Raw genomic sequence first — 15,131 nt, forward strand, 5'->3', positions numbered from 1 at the left:
GATGGTTGTCCGAGACTGGTATCGAACCTCGGATCCTGGTGCTGTGAGGCAGCAGTGCTAACCACTAAGCCACCATGCTGCCCTCTGTCAGGAACAGAAACACACATCTTACCTTTGTTTGCTCGGAGCACTTTGTGAAATTATTTTCGTTCTGCTTGAGACAGTATTACAGTCTGTATTGGTTGATTGCTCCTAAATGTGTTTCAGGTTACGTTAAAAAGTAATAGTAGCGTTTATGTTTACAGGCACGCCAATCATTGGAGAGAGAATTTAACAACCTCTTGGCACTTGGAACAGACCGGAGATTAGATGATGTAAGAATTAAATTTAATATTTTCTTCAGATTCTCCTGACTTTTAGATCTTTCTCCATGTGCACATATGGGTAAGAGGTCACTGAGAGTACTGTTTAAGCAATTATTTTCGGGATTGATTCCGGTTAGGAAATCAACATGTCTTGTATGTTGTTGTGGGAAGTTGTGTATAAGAACAAGCAGTTGAACCTAGCTGATACACGTGCCTTATTTCCATCACTGTAAAAGGAGGATGAAAAGGGTTTCAGAAGAGCACCTTCTTGGAGAAAAAAGTTCCGACCAAAGGACGTAAGGGGTATGACACCTGGATCAGCAGAGACATTACCTGCTAACTTTAGAGTTACCTCAACAATGTCTTCACCTTCCGTGCAGCCAAAGAAGATGCAAACTGATGGTATGTGTTTTTTTTGTTCATTACTTGATATTCATTAATACTCATGTAATCTGTTTTGCTACTTAACAGTGCTGCTAGACATGATCTTATGGTCAATATTGAAATGTTCCAAACGGAACTTAGTGCGCATGAGTTTTCTGTTCATTAGTAGGTTTTTGTAAATAACATTTAGCTTGATTTTGTGAGGCTTGGAGTATGTTGTAAAACTGGAAGTCACTTAATTGCATACATGGTCAGTTAATTAGGGATATTTAAGTGACTGCTGGACAAGCACATGGATGGCTGTAAATGGAGGGGTGTGTAGGTTAGGGTGATCTTAGATTAAGTTAAATGCCTGACACCACATCATGTATCAAAGGGCCTGTACTGTGCTGTACTGTTCAATGTTCTCTATGTTCTAACTGTCACGCCTTGACATTCAGTGGCGTTATCATCACTGAATTGCTCCCACTGTCAACATCATGGAAGGGTTACCGTTGTGTTCGGCTCTTTTGTTATTGAGAATGAGGATCTTTGTTGAGCTGCTGTCTCCAGTGAGTTGTTTACTTGTCCACCACCATTTGTGAGGAGAAATGGTAGGACTGCAGAGCTTAGATCTGATCCATTCATTGTGGGATTGCTTAGCTCTGTCTGTCATTTGTTGCTTATGCTGTTTGGCAAGTAGTCCTGTTTGGTTGCTTCACCAGGTTGGGACCTCATTTTTAGGTATGCTTGATGCTGCTGCTGGCATGCCCTCCCCATTCTCCATTAGTCCACGATTCATCCCCTAGCTTTTTGTACTGGTTGAGTGGGGAATGTGGGCCATGAGGTTACACGTTGTGCTGGAATACAGTTCTGATGCTGCTGATGGCCCAAAGCACCTCATGGATGCCCAGTCTTGAGTTGCTAGATCTGTTTGAAGTCTGTCCCATTTAGCACAGTGATAGTGCCACACAGTACGATGGAGGGTATTCTCAATATGAAGGCACATCTTAATCTCCGTAAGCATGGGTAGTGGTCACTCTTGCCGATACTGTCATAGACAGATGTATCTGCAGCTGGCAGATTGCTAAGGTTGAGGTCATGTGTATTTTTCCCTCTTGTTAGATCCCTCACCAACTGCCGCCGACCCAGTCGAGTAGTTGTGCCCTTAAGGACCCGACCACTTTGATTAGTAGTGCCTGTTGCTGAGTCACACTTGGTTGTGGACAGTGAAATCCCCACCCAGAGTATATATTTGCCCCCATGCCATCCCTCAGTGTTTCTTCCATATGGAGGAGTATTGATTCATTAGCCGAGGGAGGATGGTACATGGTAATCAGAGGAGGTTTTCTTGCCTGAGACTTCATGGAGAACAGAGTCAATGTTGAGGACTCCCATGGCACCTCCCTTCCGACTGTATACCCCTTTTGCTGTCGTCTCTGCTGGGACTGGCCTTCAAGTGGGAAAAGGTATATCCAGGAATGGTAGTGTCTGGGACATTGTCTGTAAGCCATGATACTGAGAGTCTGATTGTCAGGCTTTTGCTTGACTCATCTTTGACACCGTTGTCCCAGTTGTGACAGTAGCTCCGAGATAAGGAGGACATTTTATAGGGTGAAGGGCTGTTTCTGTTGCTGCTGTTCCAGCTGCCTTGGTCAATGCCAGGTGGTTTATTTAGTTTCAGTTCTTTGTTGAAACATTTGTAGCGATTGAAACAACTGAATAGCTTGTGAGGCCATTTTGGAGGATAATTGAGAGTCAGCCATATTGCTGTATCTGCTGTCACGTTGGCCAGACCAAGTGAGGATGGCAGTTTCCTTCCCTCAGCAAGATAGGTATTGCCAATGGTTTCGTGGACAACAGTAGACCATAAGCATAGGAGCAAAAATTAGACCACCAGCCTATCGAGTCTGCTCCACCATTCAATCATGGCTGATACGTTTCTCACCCCATTCTCCTGCTTTCTTCCTGTAACCTTTGATCCCCTTGATAATGAAGAACCTATCTTTCTCAGTCTTAAACATACTCGATGACCTGGCCTCTACAGCCTTCTGTGGTAATGAATTCCACAGATTCCCCACTCTCTGGCTGAAGAAGTTTCTCTTTATCTCCATTCTAATCGGTCTTTACTCTAAAACTGTGCCCTGAGGGGAGGATGGGGGGAATTGAGGCTGGAGCAGGTTATGGAGGTGGGGGCCAGCAAAAACATTTTCTGGGACAAAGGAGCAGTGATAATTTAAGTTTGATGCGTGTGTGTGTTTTGCGGACGATTATACATCAGCAAGAAAATGTGTGAATGAGCAGGGCCCAGAGTGTGGGAGGCTGGGGCCCGGGATGTGGGGTTGGGCAGAGCCTGAGTTGGGGGAGGGCAGGGCCTGGGGGGTGGGGGAGTGGAGGGTGGAGCCCGGGGTGGGGTAGTGCTGGGCCTGGAGTGTGGGGGAGGGCTGGGTGGGGCAGGGCAGTTTTGACCTAGCAGAGGGTCAGATGATGTCCAGGGGAACATGTTGATGAGTTGATGGTGAAGGTGAGAAGGGCACAGTTGGAGGTTTGTCTGAACTGGAAGTAAATGGTTTTTATTGCAGGCAGATTGTGAAGTTGGGGTCTGCTGAGGGTCAGGTTGTAGGGTGAGGTTACAGAGCTCAGCAATGACATTTTTATACATGACCTCCTTTGACCTCACAAAAGCTTTTGACTCTATCAACCAAGACAGAAATAGAAAATGCTGGAAAAGCTCAGCAGGTCTGACCACATCTGTGGAGAGAAATCAGAGTTAACATTTCGGGTCTGGTGACCCTTCCTCATAACTCTATTTTTGTCTCTGATTTACAGCATCTGCAGTTCTTTCATGAGACCATAAGATTGAGGAGCAGAATTAGGCCATTCAGCCCATCGAATCTGCTCCACCATTCATAAGTTTCTCAACCCCATTCTCCTACTTTCTCGCTGTAACCCTTGATCCTCTTGATACTCAAAAACCTATCTGTCTCCATCTTAAACATACTCGATGGTCTAGCCTCCACAGCCTTCTGTGGTAATGAATCCCAGAGATTCCCCACTCTCTGGCTGAAGATGTTTCTCCTTATCTCCATTCTAAAAGGGTCTTCCCTTTACTCTAAGGCTGTGCCCTCAGGTCCTAGTCTCTCCTACCAATGGAAACATCTTCCCCAACATCCACTCTGTCCAGGCCATTCAGTATTCTGTACGTTTTAATTAGATCCCCCCTCATCCTTCTAAACCCCAGCGAGTATAGACCCAGAGTCCTCAAACATTCCTCATATGTTAAGCTTTTCATTCCTGGGACCATTCTCGTGGACCTCTTCTGAACACGCTCCAGGGCCAACACATCCTTCCTGAGATATAGGGCCCAAAGCTGCACACAACACTCCAAATGTGTTCTGACCTGAGCCTTCTAGAGATTCAGAAGTACATCCCTGCGTTTATGTTCAAGTCCTCGCAAAATAAATGCCATCATTGCATTTGCCATTTTAACTACTGACTCAACCTGCAAGTGTACCTTGAGAGAATCCTGGACTAGAACTCCCGAGTCTCTTTGCACTTCAGACTTCTGAATTTTCGTCCCATTTAGAACAGAGTCCATGTTTGTATTCTTTCTGGCAAAGTGCATGATCTCACACTTTCCCATCTGTCACTACTTTGCCCATTCTCCTAACCCGTCCTAATCCTTCTGCAGCCTCCCTGCCTCCTCAATATTACCTTCCCCTTCCACCTATCTTTGTATCATCTGCAAACTTAGCCAGGATGCCCTCAGTTCCTTCAACTAGATCGTTATTGTATAAAGTGAAAAGTTGTGGTCCCAACACTGAGCCTTGTGGAACACCACTTGTCACTGAGTGCCATCCTGAGAAGGACCCTTTTATCCCCACTCTCTGGTTGCTGCCAGACAGCCAGGCTTCTATCCATACTAGCACCTTACCTGTAACACCATGGGCCTATATCTTACTCAGCAGCCTCCTGTGCGGCAGCTTGTCAAAAGCCTTCTTGAAGTCCAGGTCTCCTTGGTCCAAGTCTCCTTGGTCTAACCTGCTTGTAACTTCCTCAAACAATCCCAGCAGTTTTGTCAGGCATGACCTCCCCTTGATGAGACCGTGTTGACTTTGCCCTATTTTATCATACACTTCCAAGTATTTAGAAATCTCATCTTTCACAATGGATTCCAAGATCTTACCCACGACTGAGGTTCGGCTAATCAGCTACTAGTTTTCCGTCTTTTGCATTACTCCCTTTCTAAATAGGAGTCTCATGTTCGCGATTTTCCAGTCCTCTTGGAACCTTCCTGACTCTAGCGATTCCTGAAAGATCACCACTAACCCCTCCACTATCTCTTCAGCTATCTCTCTTAAAATTCTGGGGTGTAGTCCGTCTAGTCCAGGTGATCTATCCACTTTCAGGCCATTGTTTTTCGAGCACCTTCGCCTTGGTGATGGCCACTATACTCAGCTCTACCCTCTCTCGAATTTTTTGGGGTATTACTCATGTCTTCCACTCTGAAGACTGACACAAAGTTCCTCAGCCATTTCCTCGTTCCCCACGACTATCTCTCCAACGCCATCTTCCAGCTGTCCAATGTCTACCTCTCTGCCCTTTATATTTCTAAAGCAATTCTTACAGTCTTCCTTTATATTACTGGCTAGCTTACCCTCCTATTTAATCTTCTCCCTCCTTATTTCTTTTGTTGGTCTTTGTAAGCCTCCCACTCCTCTGGTTTCCCACTGCCCGTCACCACATATGTTTTCTCTTTTGCTTTTGTACTATCCCTGACTTCCTTAGTCAGTCATGGTTGCCTCATCCTCCCTGTACCATGCATCTTTTGTGTTGGGATGAATTTTTGCTATATCTACTGAATTACTGATGCAGGGCTTCATCGGTATTTTATTGAAATCAAATTCCACCATCATCATTGATGGGATTCAATCTCAGGTCCCAGACCATTTGCTGAGTTTCTGAATTAATATTAGAGCGGTGCTGGAAAAGCACAGCAGGTCAGGAAGCATCCGAGGAGCAGGAAAATTGACATTTTGGGCAAAAGCCCTTCATCAGGATTCATCAGTAACACTCTAATCTTGACTCTAATCTTCAGCATCTGCAGTACCCACTTCCGCCTTTCTGAATCACTAGCTGAGTGATCATATCACTAGGCCATTGTTACAAGAAGCTCCAGCTTTTTTTTGAACTGGTTATCTGTTCTTTCCATCTTGTTCTTTTTTGTTTACCTGACCCCACTCTAAATCTTTGTGATAATGTTGTATGTACATGAACAATTTTTTTGTGGGATAAATTGCTCTCCTGTCCTTTCTTTGCTGAAATTGCATCCTGTTTTCCTCACTAATAATTAGAACAAAGAGTTTGTGGCCCCAAAAGAGATATTTTGGTGTCTTTGTTTTTCAAAGTTGCACGTTTAATGACTTGATTAATGTGAAGCTGTTTTGTGAATCCTTGCATCGGACAGGAAATTAACCCAAATAAGACAGTTTTCAGATTATATACTGGCTGCATGCAGGCCTCACCAATGATGCATGAGCTTGCAAGATAACTCACTCAGACTCGTTCCAGCGCAGCCTAGCTCAGCTTCGGAGTTCACAGCATTATATGATTCCTCAGGTTGAATATTTACTGAGAAATCTGATTTGGATTGTGAAATTTTAAATTTCCTTAAGGCTTGATATTTGAAAAACAAGTAAGCAGTATTGCTTTATGCATTTGTACTAATTTATAACTAACCGCATGTTATCTGCATGCTATCTCTCAATGCAACTCGCAGGCAATATTTCTGGAGAGGCAAGAATGGATTCCACTACAGTACGAACCTATTCGTGTTAATTTTGGGTAAGTATTCATGGTCACTCCTTGACGTGATCTTTGCACAATCAAAGTCGAAGGGGTTATTGTGCATCTTCCCAGTGCTTATCTGTTTAGTTTGAAGCAGATTTCTTTTATCCTGGGTGCACTGAGTTGTAACTCATGCCACAGAACAGGCTAGATGCAAGATAATTTGGAGACTACAGCCTTTATTTTAAGAACGGTGAGGTAACATTTGGGATCTCATAATTATTTACTAACAAATATTCTCAGTCAGATGTCATTCACAATTTGAGTGCTTTGGTATCACCATGACCAAATTATCAAGTTTAGACAGTTGGTTTTTAGCAATTGAGCTGATGATGTGTTTGGAAATGCATCTTGCATTTTTAAATACAGATCCATAATATTTATGGAGGCATAAGAAAACCTTGAAGATGTGCTGCAACATAAACTAGCCCTGGCTCGGGTGATAGTAGTCAATGAGATGGTGGATCTTAAGGCTGCAGAGGCTCTACTGTGAAATGACTCACTCCTATTTAGTATTAGAACGCACCTACAATACCGTGAGCACCACCCTTTGAGGAAAGATGGACGGTCTTTGGAGAAATTTACCAAAATACATTCCCAAGAATGGTGCCGAAGCAAAATGTTGTGGAGACTCCAATGTAAACCGGTCCGGCAATTTATGTGGAGAGGGGGATGGAGTGAACATTTTAGATCAAAGTTGATGAGAAGATTATTGACCAGAAACACTGACTTTGCCTTTCTCCATTCATGCTGCCTGGCTTGCTGACTGTTTCCAGCCCAAATAGTAACTGGTTAAAACGCAGGTTTCTTACACAAACTATTCCTAGGAATAGATCCTTTTAATTGAACATATTATGGGAACAGAGAAACTTCTAATTCTACACATTTGTACGGGCAAGAGGATTATTAGCATTTGTCTTTTAATTGTAAGTCCCCAACCATTGGGAGTTGGTGAGCAGTTTAGGAGCTGGAAAGGGACCAATGCACATTGTCTATAGATTATTTTCATCTAAACTTAAACTCTCACTTTTTGCATGCTGACATAAAGTCATAGAGATGTACAGCACAGAAACAGACCCTTCAGTCCAACATGTCCATGCCAGCCAGATATCCTATATTAATCTAGTCCCATTTGCCAACAATTGGCCTGTATCCCTCCAAACCTTCCTCTTCATATATCCATCCAGATATCTTTTAAATGTTGCAATTGTACCAGCCTCCACTGCTTACTCTGGCAGCTCATTCCATGCACACACCATCCTCTGCATGAAAAAGTTGCTCCTTGGTTCCCTTTTAAATCTTTTCCCTCTCCCCTTAAATGTCGGCCGTCTAATTTTGGACTCCCCCACCCCAGGGAAAAGATCTTGGTTATTTACCTTATCCATGCCTTTCCTGATTTTTTAAACCTCTATAAGGTAATCCTTCAGCCTCCAACTCGGCTCTATGGCCTCTCCCTACAACTCAAACCTTCCAACTCTAGTAACATCCTTATAAATCTTTTCTGAACCCTTTCAAGTTTCACAAAATCCTTCCTATTGCAGGGAGACCAGAACTACATGCAGTGTTCCGAAAGTGGCCTAACCAATGTCCTGTACAGCCGCAACGTAGAAACATTGAAGATATAAGCAGGAGGAGGCCTTTCGGCCCATCAGGTCTGCTCCACCATTCATCACCATCATGGCTGATCATCCTGCCTTATCCCCATAACCTTTGATCCCATCCGTCCCAAGTGTCATACCTAGCCGCCCCTTGAATACATACCATGTTTTAGCATCACCTGCTTCCTTTGGTATTAAATTCCACAGGCTCACCACTCTTTGGGTGAGGAAATGTCTCCACATGTCCATCCTAAATGGTCCACCCCTAATCCTTTGAGTGTGACCCCCAGTTCTGGACACACCTACCATTGGAAACATCCTCTTCACACCTACGTAGACTTTTGTTTTCCTGGCCCCCAACACCTCATCTTCACCATGGACATCCAGTCCCTATGCACCTCTATCCGCCATGACCAGGGCCTCCAAGCTCTCTGTTTCTTCCTCTCCCGGCGTCCCCGCCAGTAACCCTCCACTGACTCTCTCATCCGTTTGGCTGAACTGGTCCTCCCCCTCAAAATAATTTCGCCCTTGGATCGTCCCACTTCTTCCAGACAAAAGGGGTAGTCATGGGCACCTGCATGGGCCCCAGCTATGCCTGTCTGTTTGTCGGTTTCATGGAACAGTCCATTTTCCGGAGTTACACCTGCACCACTCCCCACCTTTTCCTCTGCTGCATTGCTGATTGTATCGGCTCCCACGAGAAAATTGAAGAGTTCATCAACTTCATCAGCACATTCCACCCCAACCTCAAGTTCACCTGGACCATCTCAGTCACCTCCCTGCCCTTCCTGGACTGCTCCATCTCCAACAACGGTGACCGGCTCAACACGAACATCTTCTACAAACTCACCGATTCCCACAGCTACCTGGACTATACCTGCTCCCACCCTGCCTCCTGTAAAAACGCTATACTTCATTCCCAATTCCTCTGCCTCTGCCGCATCTGCTCCCAGGGCAGACCATATCCACCACAGAGCACACCAGATAGCTGCCTCCTTCAAAGACCGCAGCTTCCCCTCCCATGTGGTCAATGATGCCCTCCAGCACATTTCATCTGTTTCCGTATCTCCACCTTCAAACCCCACCCCTCCGATTGCAGCAAGGACAGAACCCCCTGGTCCTCACCTTCCACCCCACAAACCTCCACATACATCGCATCATCCTCTGCCATTTCTGCCACCTACAAACGGACACCACCACCAGGGCTATATTTCCCTCTTTCTGTAAAGACATCCATGCCTCCCTTGTCAGGTCTATGCCCCCCCCTCCCCCTCCAAATAACCCACCCTCCCTCCTAGCACTCTCCCCTGCCACCACGGAATTGCAAAACCTGTGCTCACATCTCCCCCCACCCCCTCACCTCTATCAAGAGCCCCAAAGGAGCCTTCCACATCCATCAGAGTTTTACCTGCACTTCCACACGTCATTTACTGTATCCGTTCCTCCCAATGCGGTCTCCTCTACACTGGGGAGACACGACACCTACTCGCAGAGCGCTTTAGGGAACATCTCCAGGACACCCGCACCAATCAACCACACCGCCCCGTGGCCGAACACTTCAACTCCCCCTCCCACTCCGCCAAGGACATGCAGGTCCTGGGCCCCCTCCATCGCCACTCCCTGACCACCTGAGGCCTGGAGGCAAAACACCTCATCTTCTGCCTTGAGACCCTCCAACCACACGGCATCAATATGGGTTTCACCAGTTTCCTCATTTCCCCACTCCCCACCTTATCCCATTCCCAACCTTCCAACTCAGAACTGCCCTGTTGACCTTCTCCTCCCCAACTGATTACCATCACCCCCATCTCCATCTACCTATCACACTTTCAGCTGCATGGCCACCAGCCCCACCCCCTCCGGCCCACAAGCCTCACTCCTGATGACGGGTAGTGCCCGAGACTTTGATTCTCCTGCTTTTCGGATGCTGCCTGACCTGCTGTGCTTTTCCAGCGCCACACTCTTGACTGTGCTCTCCAACATCTGCAGTCCTCACTTACTCTAAAAGATTTCCAGTTCAAATGTACCAATAACGTATCAATCCCTTCAGTTAAATATGTGACCTTTTTTAAAATAATCACCAGACTTTCTCAAGATATGAATTCCAAACTGAGACTTGAACACAATAGAGTTCAAATAATAAGTGATAACCTGGTACATTTTAAGTTGTGACACAGTCTCCTTCCTTTTGTTGCAGTTTTATTTCAGCAGAGTCCTGTTTCATTGGGAGTTGATGTATAAAAGTTCCTTTTCTTGTACATTGTGGATAAAAGCTTTGAGTGTTTTTGAACAGGCGAGGAGAGTGTTAATCTGATATCCCTAGCTATCAGTGTCACTAACACCATGATAATAGATTGAGTTATTTATTTAGCTGTGCAGTTTTGCTCTTTGCAAATTTGTTTTTCTACATAACCGCAGTAACTTAAACCTTAATAAATTAAACATGAAATGCTTCAAGATTACCTAAGGGTGCGATTGGCACAAAATAAATGCAGTTTTATTGGAGGAGGGGTTGGATCCTGGGCCCAGGGAGGAGGGGGTTAGGGTTCATTCACTATGAAGTGGCATCAGTACATGATTACAGTTGTTCAAGAGAACCATGTGAGTGATCAAATATTTTTTAAGTTATTCACTGATACATTCTGCCAAGGTAATTAATACTGGCAGCAATAATGAGTAAAACCTTATTACATTGAGCTGAAAGCTGAAACAAGATAATTAAAAATAAACGTTTCAATTGTGATGACTTTATACAAATAAAGTTTTTTTAATGTCTTGAATAACGTGCTTTAATTACAATTGTGCACTTAGGCCAACCATAAGCAATTAATCTAACTGTGGTAGAAAATCCACTTTGGAACGAGGTAAATTTGTTTTGTGTTAATAATTTTTCTGAACAGTGTCCCTCAAGTTGTAGTTCCTTGATGGCCTTGCTCGAAAATGCTGTGTTCCACCACATGAGCAACATAAAATCCGTAAAACAAAACAAAGGCAGGCCATGGTGTTGTCTTGTTCTTCCACCTGTCTGACCATAATAACGAAGTAACTCAGCATTTGTATATCCATTAATGTGTTTGTAATATTTAACACTGTCCAATGTTGACATTTACCAATGTTCTTTTTTTTAGTTCATTCGCACTATTTCAACTGATGACTGCACAGCATTCAAAGCCTTCATGCAGTAATTATACATCACATGAGTTGCTGACCAAGCTGGGGAATCTGTGATGTAGCAATATTTCTAACTTGGACTTAATATTTTAATACAGAGATTTAAACTAGTTGAACCACAGCTCATGATATCCTAGATATAAAGTTTTAGAATCAATGTTTCTTATATTTATGTAAACCTGTTTCAATATTGATTTATTGTAGATCTGGCACCTAGCTTTAATTGCGTACCCTTGCTTAGAACAGTTTTATAACTATGTACAATCTTTCTTAAATCAGTTTTCTTTACTCTTAATCATGTTATTTTTTTCAAAGAAATGTATCATATGTCTGTATGTATTCATCCCTATGAGAATTGTGGGGGTTTTGTAAATCATTGTGTAATTACTACAAATATTCAGATTTTTTTATAAAGTTGAGGACAAAACTGTGGGTGTAGTGGCATTTTCATGCTTTTTTTCTCCCCCAAAAGAAACTGCATGCTGACAGACAGCACTGTGTGTTAATGTTGTAGTTAGTCTGAAGTCTGTAATTAAATTTTTTTTAAACCATCAGTTCTCATCTTTTAAATTGTAAATGCTTGTCCATTTTTTGCAGTATGGCTAATATTGAATAGATGGACAGGAGAAGAGGTAAAGCCATAGATATATAGGAGTATTGAGGAATAGTGGGGGGGGTGAATGCAAGAGGCTGACCTCCTATTACAACTTGAATGCTATTTCCTCTCTAATTTTTAAGAAAAGGCTGGTTTAACCTTTCAGTGGACCAATATCAATGACCGTGGTGTCAATTAATACTATTGAGAAGTATAAGAAGCGGGGTACTTTTTAAAAGAAAATGAAAGCCTTATTTATTTTTCTTGAAATATGGTTTGCTTTTTTGCAACCTTTTCCTAATCTATAGATACTGTGCATATTCCTTTTTAAAAGGCCACCCATATATAGGAGATCGGAAAGATGTTGTCATGGCTTTATTAAGAGTGTTCAGTATTTTTGAGTAAATCACCAAGGTGTCAGCTGCAGTTTGTTGGTATTATAGTGAGTTATGTCTTGTGTACCAACACATTGTAAATCTGTCCAAAACCCTTGTGGTCAATTTTTAATGTATGTTGGCCTGAATAATGTACTGTTATTTGTCCAATATTTTGCAGTTCTGAGTTTTTCCTCTGCCTTCTTGTAACAAATTATGTACAGTCTATACAGTACTTTGAACTATTTTTATCACAGTATTTATTGCTTTCTTTCAATAAAATACTTAAACTTTTATTTTCCACTGCCAATAAACAAAAATGAAAACCACAGTTATTCAATGTGTGGGATTTATGCAATGTATTGTCTTTGACTTCTTCCATTGTCTTTGGGAATGGAAATGGACCACCAATGGTAGGTTGCATTTATATACCTTCTGTCAAAGTAGCAAGATATCTCACTACTTGACACTGATACTCAGAGAGCAGACCTCACCACCACCATCATCATCATCATCATCATCATCATCATCATGATAGCGTGTCCTTTGGCATCAGGAATGACTCGTTTCCATGCAGGTAGCCGATAAAGTCAGGACACAAACTGCAGGCTGGCACAGGCACACCACTGAGTGCCCAGAGAGCTCAGCACATCCGTCACTTGCAGGTTTGTGCACTGGGGCTTCTCTTGAGATTTCTGAAGGGTTCGCTGTATGATTTTTCCAAAGTGTGTGTTTTTTTTCTCGCTCTCATTGATTCATGAGGTGATTCAACCACTTAACAAATACAGAAGGTATTATTAGTAATAAAAGCTACTGTACAAAATCTCTCAAACTGCTTAACAAGATCTATTATTTATTGTAAGAGGAATTGAATGCAAAAGTAAGGAGTCCTGGAGATCTGAATTAAGAAAATAAGTTGTTGGAGAAACTCTGGTCTGACAGCATCTGGGAAGAGAAAACCATGAATGTTTCATGACTAGTGACCTGAGTTCTGGATCTATATATCTGTCTCGAACAACGCCATCCCAGAGGCCGGGGATAATCATTGAAAAGGCACAAGTCAGGATTGTGATGGAATACTCCCCACTTGCTTAGATGGGTGCAGCTCCAACAACATTCAAGAAGCTTGACACCAACCAGGCCAAAGCAGCCTGCTTCATTAGCACCACATCCACAAACATCTACTCCCTCCACCACTGATGCTCAGCAGTAGCAATGTGTATCATCTGCAAGCTCATTGCAGAAATTTGCCAAGAGTCTTTAGCAACTTCCAAACTGTTATGAAGGTGTAATGGGTACTGTACCTTTAAGAGATTTGAAGGCGAGCAAGGACTTCGAGAGGTACCGAGAGTCCAGAACAAGGTAACAATGTAATGTTTGGTCAGAACAGCTAGCTATGAGGCAAAAATAAATTCCAATTCGGCCAGTTTAAAGTATGCCCCAAGATACCAAACTCCCATCAAGTTTGAAGTTGGTATTTTGATAATATTAAAACCAATGAAATTATCTGATGTTTTGGGGGTATAAAACCAGGAAAACATTGAACAGTTGAGAGAGACCTGCCAAAAGATCAACAGATGTAAGCTGCTAGTGAGAACTCTGAGGGGTACCTGTCTGGAGGAGTTTGCACAGAGAAAAAACATCGACACCAATCTGGAGAGCAAATTTACAGAGGAAGATACAAAGAGAAGATTTGACAATTGGTTTCGCAATTTGAATTTTCTGTAACTCTTAATCAGTTTTATTAGACCAGTATTGTAGATGCGGAAGTTAAAAGGCAAATGAGTTGTAAAAGTTAATTATTCTCTGTTAGACTTAAAAATAGAGTTGTTAATTTTTTTACTTTAAATAGTGACTTTTGGGATAATTCTTTGCCTCTTGAATTTTCCCAGATTCCAGCGCAGGGTAAGAATTTTGTGTTGCTGGGTTAAATTAGCGGCCGGGGGGGTGCAGGGGTTTACCCTATGTTATAACAAAACCCACAACCGTTAAGGCAGCAGATACATGGGAGCACTACCTGCTGTAAGTCACTCCCCATCCTGACTTGGAAACATATCACTGTTCCTTCGCTATCCTGGAATTCCCTCCCAAGGGCATTGTGGGGCAACCTACAGCACATGGACTGCAGCAGTTCAAGAAGGCAGCTGACCCCACCTCAAGGGGCAACTAGGGATGGGCAATAAGTGCTGTTCCAGCAAGTGACACCTATGTGCCATGAATGAATGACTGTGCTTTCAGCTGTTCTGAAGTTGGATTCTGAAATTCCCTCTCCTATTCGGGATGGACCATAAAATATAGGAGCGGAATTGGGCCATTCAGTCCATCAAATGTTTTACTCCATTTGATCATAGCTGATATTCTAGTTTCCATTCTGCATTTTCCCTGTAGCCCTTAATCCTTTTATTAATCAATGGCCTACCTGTCTCAGTCTTCATATACTGAATGACTTGGCCTCTGCAGTAATGAATACCAGATTTACCAGCCTTCATTTTCCCTGGAGTGTTGGACACTGAGGGATGACCTTGTTGAGGTTTATAAGATCATGAGGATTGGGTGAATCTCCAAAGTCTTTTCCCCAGGGTAAGGGAGTATAGAACTGGAGGTCGTATGTTTATGGGAAAAGATTTAAAACCAATGTAAGGGGTAACATTTTCATATGGTGATGTTTGCCTGAACTGAGCTGTGAAAAGTGGGTATATGATTGGGAAGGGTTTCGAGGCATATAGGCCAAATGCTGGCTAATGGGACTAGGTTAATTTAGGATATCTGATTGGCATGGACGTGTTGGACTGAAGGGTCAGTTTCAGTGATGTACAACTTTTATGGCTGGGTGAAGAAATTTTACCTCCGTTCCAAAGGGTTATCCCTTCACCCTGAA

General features: G+C 43.1%; 1 protein-coding gene across 8 annotated transcripts in view; it reads left to right on the forward strand.

Moving 5' to 3' along the window:
* Positions 1-11,835, forward strand: part of LOC140493853 (liprin-alpha-1-like) — a 224,078-nt gene extending 212,243 nt beyond the window's left edge. For 7 of the 8 annotated variants that reach the window (XM_072592832.1, XM_072592827.1, XM_072592829.1 and 4 more), the window contains 4 exons: positions 246-314; positions 542-707; positions 6,448-6,512; positions 11,242-11,835. In XM_072592832.1, the coding sequence (XP_072448933.1) occupies positions 246-314; positions 542-707; positions 6,448-6,506 (294 nt within the window). In that variant the 3' untranslated portion in view covers positions 6,507-6,512; positions 11,242-11,835. The remainder of the gene's footprint in view (positions 1-245; positions 315-541; positions 708-6,447; positions 6,513-11,241) is intronic. The other variant, XM_072592831.1, reaches the window with a different exon arrangement.
* The last annotated feature ends 3,296 nt before the right edge of the window (positions 11,836-15,131 follow it).

This window comes from Chiloscyllium punctatum, chromosome 22, assembly GCF_047496795.1.
Source record: "Chiloscyllium punctatum isolate Juve2018m chromosome 22, sChiPun1.3, whole genome shotgun sequence".
Taxonomy (NCBI): Eukaryota; Metazoa; Chordata; class Chondrichthyes; order Orectolobiformes; family Hemiscylliidae; genus Chiloscyllium; species Chiloscyllium punctatum.